Below are 24,781 nucleotides of genomic sequence, written 5' to 3'. Positions count from 1 at the left end.
CTTCCAGCAGAGCCTACACCTCAACCTCATTTCCTCCTTATTCTCGATCAACTGACGATTCAACATCAAATGGTCGTTATCTCATAAGGCATATTATTTTAGTAGATTTACAATTAAAATAAAGAAAATTATGACAATTAAATATCAATTCTTAAAATAAACTACACATTGCATACTTAGATGAAATGACTTTAATATTATGCATAAACAATTGCCTCCAACACCACAATTCAAGTAGTGTATATAGTTCTTACAATTACTTAAACAATGAGAATAATCAAATATATCCAATCATGCATATGAAAGACCGTAGACTAAAGTTTCATCGAAGGATGAAACCATAGAATAAAATTTACTGCAATTAAGTGATGAATGTAATAGAAAATAATGTGATTCATAGTTCAAATATGTATGATAAAAAAGTTGGCATTCGTAATATTCGTGAATATTATTCAAGCAATAGTAAGGAAATTTGAATATTTTGTAAAGTGAAAATATACTTTAAACATATGTGTACAGGAATGAGTATTGGGTTACTACTAAGATATTAATACATATCAAAATAAAATCTAATACACATACTATATTTATTTGTAACTGATTTATCCATTATAGAGAAAATCGTAATTAATTTATCTATTCAATATAGCTCAAGATCGTTGCTCATTTGTGTGGAGAATGGAAAATTTAATGTCCACAATTATAGGATACGCTATAATTACCTCTACCAAATATTTCAAAGAGTAGTAGTTTCTGCATGTTGTACCCCTCACTAGAGGAGATCATACCGAGCAGATGGTGGTGGCAGAGGTGAACATCAAGTGGTGTGTTACTTTGTTTCACAACAGACGGCCTCACCACACACTAATGGATTTTATATTCTGGCATGTTGGTTTTATATTTATAGATGCACAATAAAACCAATAATCATTATGAATTCATAACGTCAATTACCGTTATATTCGGCATTATGTTGCATTAAAAAGGTTAAAATAACTTTTATTTGTTACTGCATAATGCACACATTAATTTGTAAAAGGATGATTTTTATTTGTAACCGTCATTAATTTTTGGTCAAATGATATATTGTTCAATTCGTTAGGTAATTGCAACTTAATTATAAAATGCCTATACAACTTGCTCATAACTCAGCTTTTAGGACATCCATAACCCCATCCCAAATCTGGGCCGCAAGTCCCCTCTATGTCATCATTCCCCTAAATTTGAGTCCCAGACCACAACTCCTCTAACCCTACAGGCCACAGCGTTGGGGATGCTCTTAATATATTTGAAAATATGATGCATAATTAAATTATTAGATGCAAAATTAAGGTAATTTAATGGCACATATTAGTAGTTTTTTTTTAATTGTATTTACGTCCCTCGCACAAAATAGTGATTCAAACCCTCCCTCGCACAAAATAGTGATTCAAAACCTCTCAAAACTCGTCTTTTATGTATAGATGTATAGATGTGGCATGCTAAGAACTTGAATATAAAGATACTAAATTTCATTAATGCATGCTTGATTATGAAAATAATACAAGCGGTAGTATATATAGACTCTTCTAACAACCGTATGCGGTTCGACTTATTTGCGATACCGACAAAAACCCGGAAAGGAGCTTATATCATGCTTGACTATATTAGGGCGTAGACATGGGTTGCTCGGCCACTACAGGCTTGGAGAAGGCCAAGTCTGTACCAGCGAACGAGTAACCTTATTCACTACTATTACAATTCCAACATAGGAAAATTATTTCACATGCAAAAATATGTAAGTTACTATGAAATTTTTAAACAAACTAACGATTGTACAAAGCTCTTATTCCTTGGATATCATCTGAATTCAAGTTCTTGACCTCTCCGGCTGAAAACGTCGGAAACATGATAGCTTCTTTAACTCTACTGTGTTGAAGCCCTAAAAGGTGTCCGATTTCATGAAGTGCAAGGGTTTCAAGGTCAAAAGAGCCCTTAACTGACCCAACGGACCATCTCTCTTCAGCATCGTAATGGAGCCTTCCATTAGTCGGTGAAAATGCATGAGCTAGGATTCCGCGGGGGCCATCAAAAGGGACTCCATCTCCGTGGTCGCGGCGGTAGAACCCTATAACCAAATCAGAGTTTTGATTGGTTGGGACTTGTGCAAAGGAAAATTGGGTGGCAGAAGCCCACTTTTGGAAGGCACGTGCCACAGGGGCTATAGCATATGTTGGAACGTTGGAGAAGAATCTATAAGTGAGAAAGGTTTTAGAAGATGGCCATTTTGGGTTTCCTGGAAAGAAACTGTAGTGAGATACTGTGTGGATGTTGCTCGAGCTCGACTCGTGTTTATTGTCACGAGGTTGCATGTAGTTGATGCCGTTAGCAATGTCAGGCACCCCACATCGAGGGGTTGTCATTTTGGATATCGTTTCATCATCTACGATACCTGAGGGTTTGATGTTGTAGTTTTTCTGGTAGGTTTTGATGGCTGAGTCTAGGGTATCATCAAAATCATCATCCGTTGCATGAGCATTGTTTTCATAGCTGAGATAACCGAATTCCTCGAGATAGGCTTTGAGCTTGTGGATATCTTTTGTGTTGTTTCCCTTGTGACAACCTTTTAACTTCTTGATGAAATCAAAAGGTGATGAGTTTTTGTCACTTGGGATGCTCCTCTTGGCATGGCCAATTGGTGCAAGTAGAACGAAAATGAGAAATATAAAGGAGATGGGATGAAAGATCTTAGAAGCCATAAACGAGTACTTGAAAAGATATGTATGACTTTATTTTTTGTGTGATACATATTAGTGTTATATTGTTTGTATTTATAGGCTGAGTTTGGTAGAAGATAAGAATAGAAATAGAAGAAGTCAAGGAGTAAAATTTGAATTTGTGAGTTTAATTTGTTTGACGTTATTAATTTAATGACTTTGACTTGAGATATTGGGTGTAGAATTGTGAGAAATAACCGTCTTCAAATCACAATGTTTTAATACTCGAATCGGTAAACGAACCGTATATGTGTTCATGGTTTAACTCTTCAGACCAGTCGGTCATTAACTGTAGGACTTCATTTCGTAAATTGTTATGAAACAATAATGTTCATTATCAAATCGGTTACGAAATTTTAATTTATTTCCATGTGAATAATAAAATGTATATTTCACATTTATGACGGTGATTTTGAGACATAATGTCTCCATGCCATCTTACGCGAATGTTATTCTGACATAAGTATATTTTGTATATTGACTATCAGATTCCCATTATAACAAATCGACTCCTTATTATAGAATCACAGAACTTGACCAAATCAGGGTTTTTAGATCTAGTTTTTTATGAATGAGATGCGCAAATGATAAACTATTTTCATCTTCATCACGAGTCTATTTTACTACAGCCTAGGACACATAAATCATAACATATTATGAGGATTTAACTTCATTCCAGTAGATTTTTACTTCATACTAATATGATTATTACTTCATTTCAATACGTACAGGCGGTTTCGTCGTCGTGTACCGTTCTTTCCCTCTACAATGTTTATCACCGCCGCCACGTTGCTGACAACAAAATGGAATGATAACCTAATTGAATTGTGTAATAAGCACATGGAATGATGTACTAATAAACTATTTGAATGAGTCATGTGTAGAAGCATTTGAAGTACTGCTGAAATGAAGAAAAACCTTGTCCAATGAAATAATATCGTTTTTGAATGAGGTAATAAACCTACTGGAATATATTCTAATGAAGCATATGTTGAATTACTTCAAAAAATAATGTAGTTTCAATGTATTATGTACCGTAATGAAGTAATAAACCTGCTAGAATGAAGTAAAATGAGCTTATAATGAAGACCAAAATAATTTTACACATCAGCGAATCTCATAAAAAAAACTAGATATAATGACCCTAATTTGGTCTCTAGTTCGGTCTTTAAAATTAGTTCGACATTGATCACAACACTTGACTAACATACCCTAATGCTACTCCCTTCGTCCGTGATTAAATGTCTCATATTTGACCGGCACAAGTTTTAAGAAATTGTTTGACTTTATATAGTAAGGTGGGTAGAAAAGTTAGTGAATTATGAGACCTACTTTTTTAGATTGGTTTTATAATAAAATGTGAGTGGAATGTATGGTCCATTAACCAAATATAGTAAAAGTGAAATGGGACATTATTGGTGGACTGATGAAAAAGTAAAAATGAGACATTTAATGGAGGACGGAGGGATTATTATAAATAGATTTATCATAGATTAGGAAAATTTGATTTAAGGCATTAACTTAGGTAAAATCCAGAGTCTCCGCTTATGCGCTCTTTTAAAGTCCGAGCATTTATAGTTTTAGTTAGAGAAAATTATATGGAGTGGGGGCGTGGGGCGAAAATTTGTTTTTTTTTATTCTTTAGATAATTAAAATAAAATTTAATGATAATATTAAATGTACATACAAATTATGTACGAAAAAGAGCTTATGTATTTTTTTAAAATATTGAATAAAAATGATTATTTTTGCAAATAAAATTTACTACTTTTATGAATAAAAATTAAAGTAATTCTTGTGAATAAAAGTTACTAATATTATTTGAATAAATAAAATTTATTGTTTTACAAATAATAGTTATTCTTCTTGTTAATATAATTTATTATCTTAATTAATAAAATGTACTGTTGTTTTGAATAAAAGTTATTATTATGTAAAATACAGTAAATAATTATTGTTTTTGTTAATAAAAATATTGTTGTACTCAATACATATTAATGTTCCGTAACAATAATATGGTCGAGCATGATATAATTTCTCATTTCCGAGCATGGTACATTTACAGACAAAAATTAGCATCCTTATAATTAGGGTAATTGGGTAGTGATAAAATGCAAACTTATATATTGTACAAACTAAAAACTCCTCAATGTTGTTTCAATACAATATCAACATAGTGTAAAATTTCAAGATTTTAATGTCAACACAGTATCAACACAATATCAACACAACATCAGTCATTGACTACCGTTGAAATTCTGTTAACATTTTCCTGTTGATGTTTTTTTGTGATCTGTTGACATTTTTCAATGGTCCAGATCATATTTTGAATTTGTACAATATTTAGAGTCTTCATTTGATCACATTCCTATTATCTTTTATAGTTATACATCCTTTGATATTTTACTCTTTTTTATCAATGAGGGATACTTAAAAGTCATTCTTAACTACATGCTAGATCTCTCCCTCATTCTTTGTATATCTTCCATTATGAATTTATGATACTTTACTATAACTTTATATATTAAGGTAATAAATTTATTTACTGTATAAATATAATTGACGGTATAATTATTATACAAATCATATTAATCTATCAGTATACGATTCTTATTATCCATTAGTTGTGGAAGGCACATGCCACAGGGGCTACAACACTTACGGGAAAGATGGGCGAGAATCGAAAAGTGAGATCGGTTCTGGTAGGTGGCCATCTAGGGTTCCCTGGAAAGAAACTGTAGTGAGACACTGTGTGGGTGTTGCTAGAGCCCGGCTTGTGTGTCTTGTCACGAGGTTGCATGTAGTTAGTGCCGTTAACGATACCAGACACCCCACATCGTGGGGTTGTCATTTTTGATATCGTTTTATCATCTACGATACCTGAGGGTTTGATGTGGTAGTTTTTCTAGTAGGTTTTGATGGCTGATTCTAGGATCTCATCGAAATCATCATCAGTGGCATGGGTTTTGTTTTCATATCTGAGATAACCGAATTTCTCGAGATAGGCTTTGAGCTCGTGGATTTCTTTAGTGTGGCTTCCCTTGTGACAACCTTTTAATTTCTTGATGAAATCAAAAGGTGATGATTTTTTCTCACTTGGGGTGCTCCTCTTGGCATGGCCAATTGGAGCAAGAAGAATGAAAATTAGGAAGATGAAGGAGATGGGATGAAAAATCTTAAAAGCCATGAACAAGAACTTGAAGAATGTAAGAATTGTTGGCAATTGAAACATAAAGTGAATATTACAATATCCAACATCGGTGTACACAAAGTGCTTAATCCACTATATAAGTCTCATGGATCCCTCCTCCTATCACCAATTGGTTTTAGGATGGAACCCATGAATTTCTATCATCGTATCAGAGCGGGTCGCCGATTGTGGGTCAAATTTAATTGACCTAGCAGTATATCTGGGCTGAAACCGAAAAAATGACTGACCCAACAGTATATCTTGTCTTCAAATTTGGGCTAGTGGTCCAACCGATCGGAAAAAAAATTGGGCCAGTTGTCCAACCGATTATAAAAACAAGTCCAACCCCTCCAAGGTTCACCTTGAAGGGTTTGAGGGAGGGTGTTGGCAATTGAAACATAAAATGAATATAACAATATTCCACATCGGTGTACACAGAGCTTAATCCACTATATAAGTCTCATGGGCCCCTCCTCCTATCACCAATTGATTTTAGGATGGAACCTGTTAGAGGTTTAGCTAATCAACAACTCAATTTGGGGAATTACCAAATATAGCCGTTGGAGAAGTGAAGACTCAAAATTGAAGGTGACCGTTGGTTTCAACCGATTTTGGGAGCTGAGTTGGCTTGGCAGTTGAGTTGGTTAGTTCTCTTCTGGAGTGTTTGTAACAGCATTTAAATACTGTGTTGTTTACATAAATTCATTCATTCAATTCAAGAGTGAAAAATCAAAAGGGGAGTTGGGAATTCTTTTGACTGTGCGTGATAGCTCTCAAAGCAAGTAGACTTTGAGCGAGTTGAGAGGAGTTCAGCTGAGAGATTGAGTGTTTCTTGTAATCCTTGTACTCGTTTGATAAATAAAGCATACACTAGTTCTGCCCGTGGACGTAGGCCTAAGTGCCGAACCACGTAATCACCTGAGTTCTTTTTGTTTCTCGTTCTTTGTCGAATATCGCTGCATAATTCAAAACGTGGCGCCGTCTGCGGGAATTAGGTGAAGGATCGTGAAGGTAGAAGGGGTTTTTTGGAGCTGTGTAGGAGGTATAAGGATTAGAAGTTGTTCTTTCCATTTTGTTCTTGTTTTTCTCTTCAAGCAAGGCACACCACCTGTTAGAAGAAATGTCTACTTCAAAGTTAGAAGTGGAGAAGTTCACTGGCCGAAATGATTTCGGTTTGTGGAGGCTCAAGATGAAGGCTATCTTGATGCAGCAGGGTTTATGGGAAATCTTGAATGGTGGAGAAGGCAGTGATGAGAAGAAGGCCGAGTTGGATGAGAAGGAGAAGGCAAGGGTTCAGGATATGCAATACAAGGCATATAGCACCTTGATTCTGAATCTCACTGATAGGGTTCTCAGAGAAGTGTCTAAGGAAGACACAACAGCTGGAGTTTGGCCTAAATTGGAGTCTTTGTATATGACAAAGTCACTAGCCAATCGGCTGCATTTGAAACAGAAGTTGTTAACCTTCAAGATTACAGATGGAAAGAGTGTATTGGAGCAGCTTGAGGAGTTTGGAAAATGTCTAGATGATCTTGAGAATATTGATGAGGAGATTAAGGATGAGGATAGAGCCCTAATGTTGTTAAACTCCATGCCACTAAGCTATGAGCACTTCAAGGATGCTATGCTTCTTGGTAGGGAGTCCAAGATCAGTTATGAACCTTTAAAACTCAAGGAAATCCAGAAGATCAACTCCAAACCTGTTGATGTACCAGCTGAGAGTTTGAACATCAAGGCTGACTTCAAGAAGAATGGAAAGAAGAAGTCACAGAAGAAAACTTGGAAGGATAAAGGGACTGATGGGAAAGAAACCAGGTCATGTCATTATTGCAAGAAACCTGGCCACCTAAAGAAGAATTGCTGGTCTTGGAAAAAGAAGCAATATGAGAAAGAAGGTGGGAAGAACACTGCTGATCTTGCAGAAGAATTAGAAGTTCCAAAGGCTCTGTGTATATCTGAAGATGTAGAGGAGCTTCCTTGGATCATGGATTCAGGATGCAGCTTCCATATGTGTCCATTCAGAAGCTGGTTCAATGAGATAAAGGATGCAGCTGGGTCAGTTTTATTGGGAAATAACCAGATCTGCAGAATCAGAGGAGTTGGAGATATAAGGCTCAGGCTGCACGATGGAACCATTAGGCTACTCACTGGTGTAAGGTTCATTCCAAAAATTAAAAAAATTTGATCTCTATTGGAGTTTTAGATGCTGCAGGGTATGCTTGTATTCTCTCTAATAGAGTCATGAATATTGTCAAGAATGGAAGGGTGATCATGAAGGCAGAAAGAAGAAGGAGCCTCTATTACCTCACGGCAAAGGTGATTTCTGGTAAAGGGAACATTACACAAGGCTTGAGTCTGAAAACTTGGCATCTGAGACTTGGGCATTTGGGGGAAGCTGGGATCAAGGAATTGACAAAGAAGAATCTGATTGTGTTGGAGAATTCAAGTGAGCAGCTGGGGTTATGTGAACAGTGTGTACTTGGAAAGAGCAAGAAGTATCCACAGTTCAACATCACCATTAGATTATGCCCACGGTGACTTGTGGGGGCCGACTACACCAATCACATTAGGTGGAGGTAAATACTTCCTATCTATTATAGATGATTTCTCTAGGAAATTGTGGGTTTTTATACTAAAGGAGAAGTCTGAAACGTTTATGAAATTCAAAGAATGGTGTAGAGAAGTTGAGGGGGAAAAGGGTTGCTCACTGAAATGCTTAAGAACAGAACCAGATAAAAGAAAGCATAAAAACATATGATACAAAACAGGCGTAAGAAAGTAGAATTTTAGGAATCAAAACACAATTGGCTTCCTTGAATTACGGTCTCTAAAGTTATTAAGTCGGTCACTTAACTAGATTAAACCCCCTCCCGAGGTGAGAAATCCGTAGATTAGGTGTAATAATTGAAGTCCCCTTCTAATTCTTAGACCTAACTCCTAAAAGGTTGTAAAGACCAATGACCTCACATGGGACCTCAACTCTCCCGAGTTCTATTGAATTAAAGTGTGAATTATCCCTTTTCCAAGTCAACTATTTCGTTTCCCGAGTACTCTAATCAACTCTAACATGTATTCAAGGGTAGCTAATCAATTGAATATAGAAGGCACAAGGATAAATCAAATAACTGCAAGAGCTAACACGGAAAATCAATTGAATATCTTCACCAAAAAATCCACAAAAGTTGTTCTACTCATAGACAAGTAAAAACTACAAATAAAGTACGAGACATGAAAGAAATAGATAAAACCCAAGGTTGAATCTTCAATCTCCAGTCTTCTCTTGCCTGGATCTGCAGAGCTCCGCTCCAATGGAAGATGGATGGTTATGTGTGGAATATGGGATGGATGGATGTGTAGAGGGGAGAAGGATTGGAGGCTCTGAGATCGAGAATGATGAATTAGGTTAAGAGGTATTTATAGGTGACAAACTCATATTTTAGGCTTGTTTTATGGGTGATTAAAGAGTGCTTTTGATGGTTTAAGATGTTAAATACAAGTTTTTTCACCGCATATACATTAATTAGGTGAGTTGATGAGTTTGTCGTAGTTTTGTGATGAAAACAGGTTGAAACGAGCCGAAGCTGAAATTCGAGGAGTTCTCCAGAAGGAAAACCCGACCGGGTGTTTTCCATTTCTTGGAAAACCCGGTCGGGTGTTTTGAAGTAGCCACTCCAGGAGGAAAACCCGACCGGGTGTTTTCCATTTCTCGGAAAACCCGGTCGGGTGTTTTGCAAAATAGCGGGCTTCGGGAAGAAAACCCGGTCGGGTGTTTTATCACCTACATATCACCCGACCGGGTGTTTGCTAATTTGTCCTGATTTTCACTCCGAGTATAAAAGGAGTTCTAACTCAATTTAGAACCCTAACCTTCCCCACGACAAATTGAGAGGAAAAAATCGAGAGATACAAGTCATTGAAGGCAAGGAGGCTTCCATCTTCAAGAGATTGAAGAAGAAAGATCCTTCCCAACATCAAGTCTAATTAGGGAGTTCTATTACCTTTTCTTACTATGTTTTCCTTTGAAGTTTTTGTATTTTCTTTTGTCTTAGCTTCCATTATGAGTAGCTAAGTTCTTATTAGGGATATTGGTGAAGTTTGTATGGAATTCATGGGCTAAATCTTGATTTATGCTTATCTATGTCTTATGTGGTGGTTTTGTTAGTTGTTGTGCTTTTTCATTATCCAATTGATTAGCTACCAGTTTGATATGTCTTATTCTAATTATTGTCGTTGAAAGATGCTTAATTAGATAGTTAAATGACCAACAACTCCGTGCGTTGTATGTGCTCGAGAGAGACATAGCTAGAGAGAGGGCTTGGGTCCGTAGGTTGTAGGAGTTGGTTTCGAAGTGTAGGGAGGAGACTCCGACATTAGAGGCCGATCAACGCGTTAGGTGCACCCGAGAGGGGGTCTAACCAATTAACCCGACCTTCCTAGCCACACATAGGACTATTTAGATGAGCATGATCCCTAGGTGAACACCCGTGATCCATACCAACGGATCAATATCCCTATCTTTCCAACTTGAGTGAAAACTATCCTTTTTCTTGTCTTAATTTCCTTTTGCTCTTACTTACTTACTTGTTCTTTGATCTTAGTTAAGAAAAAACCCAAAAGCCCCTTCTATTAGTCTAGATAGTGTTCAAAGTTGCATTGTGGTACTCAAGCCGGCATTTAGTCTTCGAGGATCGATAATTTCAACTTGCCACGTGCTACATACCCCATACACTTGTGGGTGACATATTTATTGCAAATTTAGCATGAGTCAAGTTTTTGGCGCCGTTGCCGGGGACTAATTTGCTTTTGTGTTTGATATTGTGATAAGATAGAGAATACTAGTTTAGACATTTACTTGCTTTATTTAGTTTAGTTTTCTAGTTTAGCTCTAATTTCCCTTTGTTTCCTCTCTTGTGTTGTGTAGGTTTTTATGCTCACGCGCTCAAGGCATCTACCCCTTGAGCCGATTAATTTAGAGATAGAAGCCGCCAATAGAAGAAGAGGAGGACGAAGGAGGAGAGCACGAGCTCAACATCTAGTTGAGCCAATGGAAAATCCAAATGGGAACAACGAGGAAGTACCACCTCCACCTCCACCTCCCCTTAATCAAGACCAAATCATCCTCCAACTACAACAACAAATGGAGGAGATGAGAAGAGAAAGAGAGGAGGAAAGGAGAAGAGAGGCACCGGTTAGAAATGCATTTGGGAACGTTAATATCCCAATGCCACCCATTGATCCAAGAGTAAATGCCAACAATTTTGAGTTGAAGACGGCATTGATCCAATTTGTGGAGCAACGTGTTTTCTCGGGAAGGCCCACGGAGGATCCTAATATGCACTTAGCCAAATTCTTGGAGATTGCCAACACTACCAAGCTTAATGGGGTTCCCGAAGATACAATCAAGCTTAGGCTATTCCCTTTCTCATTGACGGGATATGCTAGAGATTGGTTTGATAACCTTGAGCCGGGCTCGGTTATAAGTTGGGACGACTTAGCCAAAAAGTTCTTGGAGAGGTTCTTCCCTCTTAGCTCTACTCTCAACCTACAAGCGGAGATCTCCCACTTTAAAATGAAGAGCCAAGAGTCTATGTTCGAAGCATGGGAGAGATTCAATGCTTTGTTGAAGAAGTGTCCTAACCATAGGTTGTCTCCGGGCCATCAAGTGAGCCTTTTCTATAATGGATGCTCGGAATTTATCAAAAGTCAACTAGACTTTGGTTCGGGGGGATCATTCTTGGACAAAGGGGTTGATGAGTGCAAGAAGATGCTTCAAAGGCTTGCATACACTAGCAAGAGTTGGAGCTCGGGCCGAGATGGCTCTATGCCGGTAGCTTCGGTTGTTGATTCGGATGCATTCAATCTCCTCAACCAACAAATGATGATTCTCAATCAAAAGGTGGATAGCATAAGTTTGGGGATGGCACCCAATGTAGAGCCTCAACCTACCGTAGAGGATGTTAATTATGTGCATCAAGGGGGAAACCAAGGAGGAAATCAAAGGAACTTCTACAATTATCACCCCAACAATGGGGGTGGTAATTATCGTCCATCCTTCAATACACATCCAAATCTTTCGTATGGAAATCCGAATAATGCTATTCAACCGAGTGGGGTTAACAATGCACCTAGCACTTCAAAGTCTTCAAGTGATGTTACCAATGAGCTTCTAAAAGCTTTGATGGAGAAGACCGATGGGATTATGGAACACTCTACCAAGAGAATTGATAAAGTTGAGACGGCGGTGGTAGAAGTTGCTACAAGAATGGGGGCCTTGGAGCACCAAATGAGTCAAATTGCTCAAACCGTGGGTCAACTTCATCAACCGGGGCAATTCCCAAGCACTACAATTCCAAATCCGAAAGATTGCAAGGCAATCTACTTGAGGAGTGGGACAAGTTATGAGAGTCCTCCTATGCCCGAAGTGGAAGCTAAGGAAGTACCCGAAGAAGAGAAAGAAGAAGAGGAAATAGAGGTGGAGTCACCTAATATGCCATCCGAGGGTCAACCCGAGGCAATTATTCCTCCCAAGCCCATGGAAGTCAAAATTTCTTTTCCTCAAGTGGTGCACAAGAAGAAATTAGATGAGAAGTTTGCAAAGTTCCTTGAGATCTTCAAGAGGGTGCACCTCAATATACCTCTCATTGAGGCACTCCAACAAATGCCCGGCTATCTTAAATTCTTGAAGGAGATTATGTCAAAGAAGAAGAAGTTGGTTGATTATGAAACCGTGAGCTTGACCGAGAATTGTAGTGCAATCATCCAACAAAAGATGCCGGCAAAGATGAAAGATCCGGGAAGCTTCAACATCTCTTGTGTGATCGGGAATGATAGGCAAACTAAGGCCTTGTGTGATTTGGGGGCAAGCATAAATCTTATGCCCTTAAGCTTCTTCCGGAAGTTAAAGTTTGGTGTTTTGAAGCCGACCACCATCACCCTTCAAATGGCGGATAAGTCCGTCAAGTTCCCCAATGGAATTCTTGACAATGTCTTAGTAAGGGTGAATGATTTTATCTTCCCCGTGGACTTTGTAGTCTTGGACATGAAGGAGGATCCTAATGTTCCTCTCATTCTTGGAAGGCCATTCCTTGCAACCGGGAAAGCTTTAATTGATGTCACCAAGGGAGAACTCACCCTTAGGCATGGAAACAAGACGGCTATCCTCTCTATGTTAGACAAGATGAAACGCCATGAAATGGAAGAATCCAAGAGAGTAGAAGAGGTGCCTTTGGAAATTGAAGAGTGCAAGGTGATACAAGTGTCTAAGGATATTGAAGTTGAGAAGCCCTTGGAGGAGATCTTGGTCCCTAATTGGTTCTTTGAGCTTGAGAATGAAACAAGTTTGGGGGAGCAAAAGAAGGAGGTGACAAAATGGGCAAATGGTGAATCTCATGGAGTTGACCTTGGAGAAAATGACAAGCCTATTTGTTGGAAAAAGCGGCTAAACAAGCTCTATTTGGCCGCAAAAGCTAGGACGGGCCCCGATGAGGTGATCCAAGTGAGCTTGGACCATTAAGTGAAAGCTTGAAGACCGTCGGGCAAACGACGTTAAACAATTGCACTATGGGGGAGGCAACCCCTAGTAGGTACAATTTTATTTTGTGTCAATGTGTTTTTCTCTCATTTTTCTTGGGTTTGTTTTTGTTTTAAAGTGTTGGAACAGGAAAATGGAAACGAAAGAGTGAAAATTGGAAGGAACGAAAAAACAGGGTTCAAGCCCAGAGAGAAAACCCGACCGGGTGTTTTCCATTTTCTGGAAAACCCGGTCGGGTGTTTAGGATAAGCAAGTGGGAGTCCAGAGAGAAAACCCGACCGGGTGTTTTCCAATTCTCGGAAAACCCGGTCGGGTGTTTTGCAGAAGGGTCGTGTTCCAGGAAGAAAACCCGACCGGGTGTTTCTAATTTCCGAATCACCCGGTCGGGTGTTTTGCTCGCGTATATATAGCTGGAGAAAGAGAAAACCCGGCAGAATCACCCGACGCGAACCCTAGCTCCCCAAATTTCGAATTTCGGTGAATTCCTCTCAATGTCTCCCTTCTAATCTCACTTCTACACTCTAATATCTCTTCTACTTCATCTATTACACATTTTAAACCATTTAAGTGGTGGAATTTTGTGAAAACAAGGCAAGAAGATAATTTTCGAGTTCTACTTCAATTAAACCCCAAAGGTATGAATTTCTCCCTCTATTTTTCTTTACCCATAGATAATTGTTGAATATTGAGTGATTTATGGAAGATTATGATGATTTTGGTGCATAATTGTGGGTTTTAGAGGATTAAGAGTGGATTTGTTGTAGAATTGCTAGAATGGGTGAGAATTTAGAACTTGTTTGCATAATGTGAAGTTGAATGTGTTGATGTGTTGCTTTATTGGACATTGTTGATCATTTGTTTCATGTTGATGAAGAGTTGTGATGGTAGAAGGATAAGACAATGAATGGATGGTGTAGTTGTGAGTGATATTGGTTTGAATTGTTAACAATTGTGATTGATTGGTTTTAGGGGAGAATTTGGCTACAAGCATGAGGATTGATGATGATTTTTGTGATATGATGAAGTAAAATTTTTGAGCTTTGCATGTTAGAACAAGAATAGAATGAATTTGTGCATCTCTTGAGCTTAAAGTGTAATTTATGCTTAGTTTCTTTTGTTATATACTTTGATTGTTGATATATAAGCAATTATTTGGAGGTGATGCCTACTCTTGTGTTTTTAAATGTTTAGTTTGATGATAGAGAGTAGAGAAAAGTACTCCATGGTGTTAACTTGTGTATGTTAGCCTTTGAGCTAAGTTTGGGGGAGTACTTTTACTTTGATGGGTTGATAGATTCTTCTAGGTTTTGATTACATTGCAATTTAATACTTGGCATTTGTAGGTACAATGGTCCTTTCAGAGGCAGCATGTTCGGTCGCCCTAAGAACTGCAGAAGAGCGGACTAAATGGAAGGTTTTGGCCCGACAGGATTACAGGGTTGCGAGACAACCTTGCCGGGCACTTTTGCACAATTTGGGCCTCCTTCAATGCTTTGATGAACTATGTAACGTGGGGGAACTCAACGGAATCTTCACAAGGGAGATTGTTTCCTACCATCGTCTCACTCTCGAGTTTTTAACCACATTGGTGGTACAGATGCGAGGAAGGAATATTGTGGCCATAAGGTTCCGACTAAGGAACAATGAATACGAGCTATGAATGCAAGAGCTTAAGGAGATTTATGGGATCACTACGGATGAGTATGACATGCCGATGGAGTTCAAGAACAGTAGATTCTGGAACGACATCACTCTTGAGATAGAGGGGTTCAAGGCTGCCCGGGCCAAGAGCTCCATGATCCGTAATCCAGTTCTCCGGATGATTCAGAAGGCCTGCAATAATCACCCATTTGCACGTACCGAAACAGGGAGTGTACAAAAAGATGAGCTGTTTTTGTTATGGTGCCTTGTACACAAAAGGCCAATGAATATGGCTCACTATATTGTGAAGAACTTAGAGCGAGCATCGAGGAGGAGTACAGGGACTATATGTTGCGGTGCTGTGGTAGGCGCAATTGCGCGCCACTTGGAGGTGGACATGAGGGGATTTGAGCATGATATAGGATCTACGGTTATGGATATTGAAATACTCCGGAGATCACATGATCTTGGAGTAGATGGAGGCCAGGCCTTTTTCTTGCAAAGGTTGAAGGATCACTTTCCTCTCCCGGACCCCATCAACACGTACATCAATGGCGCCGTAGAGAAGAGGAACTGGAAGATGAATTCCCCAATCCACCAAGCTATCGCATCCCGATATCCAAATAAAAGATTTGAAGAGGTTGATCCGGATGAGTATGAAGAGCTTGATCACGCGGAATTTCCTGAGGCTCCCGAGGTCCTTGAGCATTTGATGATATGGCATGCGAACGAAGATGAAGAGGAGGTTCATGAGGAACCCGATGCTGAGATGCCGCCATATGGTGATGATGGAGCCGGGACAAGCGCTCAGAGGACAAGAAGCCGCCAAGAGAGAGAAGAAGAGGACTACAGCTCGATCAACGAGAGGATGGCACGTATGGAGCTTCGGCAGGAAGAACAGTTGGCCCGGAACGATGCACGGCTGACTGAGTATGAGGCGAGGTGGAACCAGTTCGAAACTCAGAATGATGCGCGATGGAACCGGTATGAGGAGAACTGGAGTCAATTTACCGAGTTCAACACTGCACAATGGGCCAACCTTAATGCTCGGTTCGATGAATTTCGCGGCCCTTGGCAGTATCCACCTCCGCCTCCACAGTGAAGGTCCATGGGCCAACCTTAATGCTCGGTTCGATGAATTTCGCGGCCCTTGGCAGTATCCACCTCCGCCTCCACAGTGAAGGTCCACGGGAGATCCACTCTCTTTCAAACTTATCCTAGCTTTGCTTGGAATAAGTTTGGGGGGGGTGTCTAGTGGATTTCCTCTTCTATCTCTATCTCTCTATATTTGATGATACCCCGTCTGTACCCCTATTCTTTTGATGCTATTTGATGATGATATGTGGGCATGTAATCTTAACTCATGATATTCTTGATTGTGGATTTTGGGGAGTGTTTCCTTGTTTCTTTGTTCCAATTATTTTTGTGTTTTTGTTTCTTTTTAGGAATGTTTTTCTTGTTTTCTTAGTGTGTTTAATAATTTCCCTTGGGTAGAATGATAGTAGGGTGAGAGAAAGTGATGTTTGAACGAGTGTGAGGATTTGTTGGAGGAGTTGCCAATGATGATTTTGTGCAAAAATTTTTGAAAATCTTGTTGATATGGCTAAGTAACATGTAATTTTCATTTCAAATTGCCTAAAGTGAATCGCATGGTACCTTGTCTTTTGCCAAAATGACCTTGTGAGAATTAAGCCTATACTATCACTAAATGTGTGTTTTATCTCAAGCATGTCATATGTTTCTAGAACTTGCTCGCGATCTCCTTGAGTCTACATAGTGGCTATAGAGATAAGGGAGGATGTTAGGCCATTTTTATTAGCCAAATCCTAGTTTTACCCGTTATGTTAATAATCCTTGTTAGCCCACTTTGAGCCTATAAACCTTTTCTTTGACAAACCGAGGGGTTGGAATTTTCATGTGATACTTTAGAAAAATCAAAGAGAAATGAATGTTTGGAAGTGGTGTTGGCAAATGAAAAACAAGTTTGTTGAGTTAAAAAAAAAAAAAAAAAAGAGGGAAAAAGAAGGGAAAGAAAAGAAAAGAAAAGAAAAATGAAAGAGAAAAATGGTGAATAATTGACATTGGGTGAAAAATGATGCCTTGAAAGTTGAAAAAGAAGCATTGAACAAAAGTGGAATGTCGGTAGATGAGAAGAGTCTAGGCAAAGCCTAGTACTAGCTAAGATTGGGGAAGAAAGTTGGTGAAGTTGAATATGTCATATCTTGGGGATTAAAGTCACTTTAGCCAAAAATTACCTCACCTATCCAAAGAGCCTACATTACAACCTATAGAAAAGACCTTTCGGACCTTAGATCTTTAATCACACCGTAGTAGAGGAGAGTGTAGATTTCGAGCAAGCATATGGTAAACTATGCATGATTTGATGATTTGAGAGTTATGTCATGAGCCATACACTTTGAGAGTGAGTGAAATTTCTAAAATGCACATTGCATTTTCTCCTAGTGAGGGCAAATTGGCAAGGTTGAGTACATGATAGTAGCTTGAAGCAATACCTTATAATGTTATACTCGTCTACGAGGCCATTGATACTTGTTGAATACTTTATTTCTACTGAGGCAATGATGACACTCCAACATCCTTACATGAGTTTGTCTTCTTATTTTCTTCTTCTTGTTTAGGGACAAACAAGTGTTTAAGTTTGGGGGAGTTGACAAACTCATATTTTAGGCTTGTTTTATGGGTGATTAAAGAGTGCTTTTGATGGTTTAAGATGTTAAATACAAGTTTTTTCACCGCATATACACTAATTAGGTGAGTTGATGGGTTTGTCGTAGTTTTGTGATGAAAACAGGTTGAAACGAGCCGAAGCTGAAATTCGAGGAGTTCTCCAGAAGGAAAACCCGACCGGGTGTTTTCCATTTCTTGGAAAACCCGGTCGGGTGTTTTGAAATAGCCACTCCAGGAGGAAAACCCGACCGGGTGTTTTCCATTTCTCGGAAAACCCGGTCGGGTGTTTTGCAAAATAGCGGGCTTCGGGAAGAAAACCCGGTCGGGTGTTTTATCACCTACAAATCACCCGACCGGGTGTTTGCTAATTTGTCCTGATTTTCACTCCGAGTATAAAAGGGGTTCTAACTCAATTTAGAACCCTAACCTTCCCCACGACAAATTGAGAGAAAAAAATTGAGAGATACAAGTCATTGAAGGCAAGGAGGCTTCCATCTTCAAGAGATTGAAGAAGAAAGATCCTTCCCAACATCAAGTCTACATTAGGGAGTTCTATTACCTTTTCTTACTATGTTTTCCTTTGAAGTTTTTGTATTTTCTTTTGTCTTAGCTTCCATTATGAGTAGCTAAGTTCTTATTAGGGATATTGGTGAAGTTTGTATGGAATTCATGGGCTAAATCTTGATTTATGCTTATCTATGTCTTATGTGGTGGTTTTGTTGGTTGTTGTGCTTTTTCATTATCCAATTGATTAGCTACCAGTTTGATATGTCTTATTCTAATTATTATCGTTGAAAGATGCTTAATTAGATAGTTAAATGACCAACAACTCCGTGCGTTGTATGTGCTCGAGAGAGACATAGCTAGAGAGAGGGCTTGGGTTCGTAGGTTGTAGGAGTTGGTTTCGAAGTGTAGGGAGGAGACTCCGACATTAAAGGCCGATCAACGCATTAGGTGCACCCGAGAGGGGGTCTAACCAATTAACCCGACCTTCCTAGCCACACATAGGACTATTTAGATGAGCATGATCCCTAGGTGAACACCCGTGATCCATACCAACGGATCAATATCCCTATCTTTCCAACTTGAGTGAAAACTATCCTTTTTCTTGTCTTAATTTCCTTTTGCTCTTACATACTTACTTGTTCTTTGATCTTAGTTAAGAAAAAACCCAAAAACCCCTTCTATTAGTCTAGATAGTGTTCAAAGTTGCATAGTGGTACTCAAGCCGGCATTTAGTCTTCGAGGATCGATAATTTCAACTTGCCACGTGCTACATACCCCATACACTTGTGGGTGACATATTTATTGCAAATTTAGCATGAGTCAATAGGTGGGAAAAAAAAGGCTTAGACATGGTAAAAATTCTCCTCCAAGTAATAGAACATATAATAATTTCGATTCCCCAATTAATTGGAGATATTTGGGCAATAATTTCTTCATTCCTTGATTTTCCGCCTAATTTCCGCCAGCTTTGACTGCACTGCGCAATGTTCGTAGAATGATCATAACATTCTCCACAAAACTCCGATTGAGACGTGCGAGATATCCACGCGAAGCTCTTTCGAAGACGAAGAGAATGGTATGAATTAAGCACTGATTGGACCTCAAAATCGCTGGAAGAATGGGCTCGAACAGAGGCTGCTGCACCTTGGCCTTTTTGCACCTTTTTTTCTATCTTTTTCTATCATTTGTCAACAAACACATCAAAAATACCAAATGTATAACATATGCAATTTAAGAACATAATTTGCATGATTGACATTTAAAACGAGTCAAATCTAGCCCTTAAAAACATGCAAAATCCGTGTTTGTCAATGGGTTAGAGTTTTTGAGCAAGGAATTTGATTCTTTTTGCAAGGAAAAGGGAATGAAAAGGCATAGGACAGTTCCATGCAATCCCCAACAAAATGGGGTTGCTGAACGCATGAACAGAACCATTTTAGAGAGGGTTAGATGTATGTTGTTTAGCTCTGGAATGCCCAAAAGGTTCTGGGGTGAGGCTGTGAGTATGGCTGCAGTCCTCATCAATAGGAGTCCAACCTCAGCAATAGCTTTTGATACCCCTGATCAGAAGTGGTATGGAAGGACAGTAAACTACTCAAGTATGAGAGTGTTTGGTTGTATGTCATATGCCCACATCAGGCAAAGCAAGTTGGAACCAAGAGCTCTGAGATGTGTGATGATTGGGTACCGAAGAGGAGTCAAAGGCTACAGGTTATGGTGCATAGAGCTAGGAAATCAGAAAGTTATCATATCTAGAGATGTGCAGTTTGAAGAAAACAGGATGCCATACCTGGAGAAGGCTCAGGGCAGTGGGGAGTCATCTCAAGCCAGGAAAGAGCCAGATCATGAGGAATTGGTAGAAGTGGAGATATTGGAACCTGAGAGTTTAGATCAGGTGGAGGCTTCTGGAATTGGTGAGACTACTGAGGCTGAGCATCTGCCTGCTGCTAGTGAAGGAGAACCGAGCAGTGACACACCAGAGCCTGAAGCTGATCAGCAAAATCTGGATAACTACCTTCTAGCCAGAGATAGAACAAGGAGAGTACCTAAGCCATCGTCTAGATACAGTGAGGCAGAATACTTTGCATTGCAGTTAATATAGAGTATGCTGAGCCTGCAAACTTCAAGGAGGCCATGAATTCAAAGGAGAGCAAGCAGTGGATGGAAGCAATGATAGAGGAGATACAATCTTTGCTCAAGAACAAGACATGGATCTTGGTTAAAAGGTCAGCCGCGCAAAAACCAGTAAGCTGTAAATGGATTTTCAAGAAGAAGGTGGAGGCTGGAAATAAAATCAGGTTTAAGGCAAGATTGGTAGCTAGAGGCTTTACACAAGAGGAGGGAATAGATTATGATGAAGTGTTTTCTCCCGTGGTAAAGCATGCCTCAATCAGAATTTTACTAGCCATTGTTGTACAAAGAAACTGGCATTTGGATCAACTTGATGTGAAGACAGCCTTTCTTCATGGAGACCTTGAGGTGACTATATATATGGATCAGCCAGAGGGGTTTGTGATACATGGCAGTGAGGATAAAGTATGCCTACTAAAGAAGAGTCTCTACGGTTTGAAGCAAGCAAGCAAACAGTGGCATATCAAATTTGATGAGCATATGAAGAAAATGGGTTTTGTGAATTCCAAATATGACAGTTGTGTCTACTTCAAGTCTGAGGGTGAGGAGCCAGTGGTGTACCTGCTTCTATATGTAGACGATATATTACTTGCTGGACCAGATAGACAAGAGCTAGATAGAGTAAAGGGCTTGTTGAAAGAAGGTTTTGAGATCAAGGATCTTGGTGGCGCTCAGAAAAATACTGGGTATGGATATATTCATGGACAGAGGCAAAGGGATTTTGTGGTTGTCTCAAGAGGACTACATCAAGAAGGTCATACAAAAGTATCAGATTGAAAAGAGCAAAGTGGCAGCAATTCCATTGTCACAGCAAATGAAACTGTCAAAGGATCAGTGTCCAAGAAGCCAGCTAGAAGAGAAGGAGATGAGCAAGATACCTTACTCAAACATAGTTGGAAGTTTGATGTATATGATAATCTTCACGAGACCAGACAATGCTCATGCGATTAGTGTTGTCAACAGATACATGTCCTGCCCAGAAAGAGAACATTGGTTGGTTTTGAAGGGAATTCTCAAATATCTAAGCGGCTGTAGTGATTTGGGAATTATGTTTAAAGCAGAGGAGGATGGTGATGGAGATCCACTAATTGGGTTTTGTGATTCGGACTACGCAGCCAACATTGATAATAGGCGCTCACAATCAGGATACATATTCACTTTGTTTGGAGCAGCGGTGAGTTGGAAATCCAATCTTCAATCTGTGGTAGCCTTGTCAACCACGGAAGCGGAATATATAGCTTTGACAGAGGCTGTGAAAGATAGCTTCTGGCTCAAAGGAAAGTGTGACAGTTAGAAGCGACAGCAACAGCTCCATTTGCCTAGCAAAGCATCAAACTTTTCACGAACGCAACAAACACATAGATGTGAGACTACATTTCATCCGTGATGAGGTTGACAAATGAGGGGTCAAGATTGAGAAAGTGAGCACCGATCACAATGCAGCGGACATGCTCACAAAGGCCTTACCAAAATCTAAGTTCAAATATTGCTTGGATTTGGTTGGGATAGTTCAAAGGTTGTAAGTGGCAGGAAGAAGGCGGGGCTAGGGGTGTGAGTTATTGGATCACTCAAGGTGGAGGATTTGTTAGAGGTTGAGCTGATCAACAACTCAATTTGGGGAATTACCAAATATAGCCGTTGGAGAAGTGAAGACTCAAAATTGAAGGTGACCGTTGGTTTCAATCGATTTTGGGAGCTGAGCTGGCTTGGCAGTTGAGTTGGTTAGTTCTCTTCTGGAGTGTTTGTACCAGCATTTAAATACCGTGTTGTTTACACAAATTCATTCATTCAATTCAAGAGTGAAAAATCAAGAGGGGAGTTGGGAATTCTTTTGACTGTGCGTGATAGCTCTCGAAGCAAGTTGAGAGGAGTTCTCCCTCTTGTAAATTCAGCTGAGAGATTGAGTGTTTCTTGTAATCCTTGTACTCGTTTGATAAATAAAGCATACACTAGTTCTACCCGTGGACGTAGGCCTAAGTGCCGAACCACGTAATCGCCTGAGTTCTTTTTGCTTCTCGTTCTTGGTCGAATATCGCTGCATAATTCACAGAACCCATGGATTTCTATCAAGAATGTTTTATTTGTTTTTTGGTACATGTTAATGCTACCTATTGTACGTATTTATAGAGTGTGTTTGGCAGACGCAAAGAATAAAAATATATAGAAGTTATGAAGAAGAATTTTGGGAGTTTGCCAGTGTTTAAGTGAATGACTTGACTTGGAATATTGTGTGCAATAAATTATTCCAAGTCATCTGAACGTTTAAAGTTGCGGTTTCTAAAGAAGAATTGTGAGAAATAATTAGGTACAAATCACTAATTATTTCTCACATTTTTATAAACCCTGTTTTTTTTGTAAACATAAGTACTAAAAAAATGTTTACTGGTTTAAAATTGAAGATTTCCGAACTGCAGGATTTATAAAAATGTGATAGGGTTTTGATACGGACCCACATTGGGCACGCGCCGTTAGCAAAGAGTCGATCGTTCAGCCGGAGCAGGGGCATGAGGAGGGTCGCGCTCAACCGGAGATGCCGCCGTCGATCGCGACAACGAAGGGAAAAAGGAACGTTCGCCCGCCCGCAAGATTGGGCGAATATGTTCCCAAGTAGAGATCGACATCTTTTTAGTTATTTTGAGTCTTTTTATTATTTTTGCTTTTATTTCTTTCCTTTTGAGTAATTAGTATTTTTTTTTGGCATTTATTTTTGCTTTCATGTTTTGGGTTTTCTTTGTTGATTCTTTCCCGAGATGATTAGGATTAGGTCGAATCAACCCTAGGGTCCTTAGTCTATAAATAGGGCTTTTGTTCATTGATACGATTATGAATGAAATATTAATTTGCCCAAGCGTACGTTTGATTACCTTCAAAACTCTAGATAACAGGTTGCCCGACGGAAAAGTCTTCCGCGCACGACCAAATCTAGCCTCCGCCAATCCTACGACTGGACGCCGGAGAGATTCTTGATCGTCGGAACTATTCTTCGATCACAGTTAGGGGTAAAGCCCTAACAACTGGTGCTTTCATCCGTGTACTCATGCGACGAAACAATTACAACAACGGCAAGGCAGTGTGGGGAGGCCCGCTGCCCCGATGCCTACCCGACGAATCGGTTCGGGGGCCGCCAGACTACAGCGGGGCGTGGCAATGGCAGCGGCCACTTCCACACGCCGGCAGACGAGGGCGACTTCGAGGGCCGCCCATTTCAGGACAACACCAACGACGATCTTACGAACAACAAACTGGATCGTTTATTGGACAGATTCGACAAATTCGATGTTTGGAGGGACGAAGCCGAGCGCAAGATTGACAATCTTGGCCCGACTACGACGCGCGAGACCGACATCCTGTTCAGATTCGACGAGGAGGACGTCGATTATGGCGATCCCCGTCGCCGAAGGCTTGGGGACAGGGGTCCTCGTTATCGAAACCCTACTATTGGGTACCGCGAGACTCCACCGGAGGACAGGGGTCGTTGCGATGGGAGAGGGCGATACGGTGCAGGTTGGGAGCAGCCAGGCACCCGCCAACAATTTGAGCGGCCTGCTTCGTGTTGGGACCCGCCCCAGCGCTATCAGCCCCAGGTACCGGGTTATGAAAAGCCGCGGGCCGTAAAGATGAGCCCGCCAAGATTCGACGGCACGGACGCGACTAATTGGGTATCGAGGGTTCAGTACTACTTCGACCACCTCATGTTGCCGGAAGCGCAGCGCCTCCATTATGCGGTAATGCTATTTGACCCACCAGCATCATAATGGGTTTTCAACTATTGTGCGAACACCGACTTTGTCACATGGCAGGATTTCTTGGTAGATGTACGCCATCGTTTTGACAGACAGAGCTTTAAAAATTATTTTGGGTTAATTGCAAAACTAACTCAAACGGGGACGGTCTTGGAGTATCACGACACGTTTGAAAAATACCTAAACAGAGTCCGTGGGATCCCGGAGTCCGAATTATTTACCCTGTTCGTCGCGGGCCCTAAACACGACATGCAGGAGCGACTCCGCCTCCACAGGCCGGAGTCACTCGCAGAAGCCATGGCGTTGGCCTTGGAATTGGCAGATTCTTAAGCACACCAGCCCACGCATAATCAAAACTCATCATACCCACGTCGCCAATGGCAGAATCGGGACGGTCGTGGTTCGGTGGCGGCCACAGCTGCGACACCAACTCCTCAGCCCCCGGCGGGCACGGACCAGCCATCCACGTCACAGAGCCGTGGGCAGGAGAAGAGGGGATCCACGATCCTGGTCTCGCAGGCAGAGAAGGCGGAGCGATCTCGACTGGGCCTTTGTTGGCATTGCCCAGAGAAGTGGATCATTGGGCACGTGTGTA

The 24,781-nt window shown here is 40.2% G+C and overlaps 1 protein-coding gene, 1 non-coding gene and 5 pseudogenes across 2 annotated transcripts; 4 read left to right on the top strand and 3 right to left on the bottom strand.

The window, feature by feature from the left end:
* Window positions 1–1,805: 1,805 nt before the first annotated feature.
* On the bottom strand, window positions 1,806–2,788 carry LOC125209377 (metalloendoproteinase 3-MMP pseudogene; annotated as a pseudogene).
* A 2,588-nt stretch (window positions 2,789–5,376) lies between these two features.
* LOC125209376 (metalloendoproteinase 3-MMP-like) lies at window positions 5,377–5,943 on the bottom strand (annotated as a pseudogene).
* Window positions 5,944–11,092: 5,149 nt separating this feature from the next.
* Window positions 11,093–13,459, top strand: LOC148930295 (uncharacterized). The gene has a single exon (XM_089066411.1). It carries the CDS (start codon window positions 11,093–11,095, stop codon window positions 13,457–13,459), a length of 2,367 nt encoding a protein of 788 aa, XP_088922537.1.
* On the bottom strand, window positions 11,486–11,592 carry LOC125198116 (small nucleolar RNA R71). The gene has a single exon (XR_007172349.2). It is a non-coding gene; the product is annotated as a small nucleolar RNA R71 (small nucleolar RNA).
* A 1,615-nt stretch (window positions 13,460–15,074) lies between the features above and the next one.
* Window positions 15,075–16,220, top strand: LOC148930294 (uncharacterized; annotated as a pseudogene).
* Window positions 16,221–21,257: 5,037 nt separating this feature from the next.
* Window positions 21,258–21,737, top strand: LOC148930293 (secreted RxLR effector protein 161 pseudogene; annotated as a pseudogene).
* A 1,743-nt stretch (window positions 21,738–23,480) lies between these two features.
* LOC148930292 (uncharacterized) lies at window positions 23,481–24,516 on the top strand (annotated as a pseudogene).
* The last annotated feature ends 265 nt before the right edge of the window (window positions 24,517–24,781 follow it).

Source organism: Salvia hispanica, chromosome 3, assembly GCF_029641045.1.
Source record: "Salvia hispanica isolate PSC_SH4W2 chromosome 3, Shi_PSC_v1, whole genome shotgun sequence".
Lineage (NCBI taxonomy): Eukaryota > Viridiplantae > Streptophyta > Magnoliopsida > Lamiales > Lamiaceae > Salvia > Salvia hispanica.
Note: the sequence above shows the minus strand (reverse complement) of the source record. Positions and strands in the feature narration are given on the sequence as shown.

Bases quoted from the DNA above. Each gene is read 5' to 3' on its own strand.
- LOC148930295 (XM_089066411.1), top strand. From the start codon at position 11,093: ATGAGAAGAGAAAGAGAGGAGGAAAGGAGAAGAGAGGCACCGGTTAGA.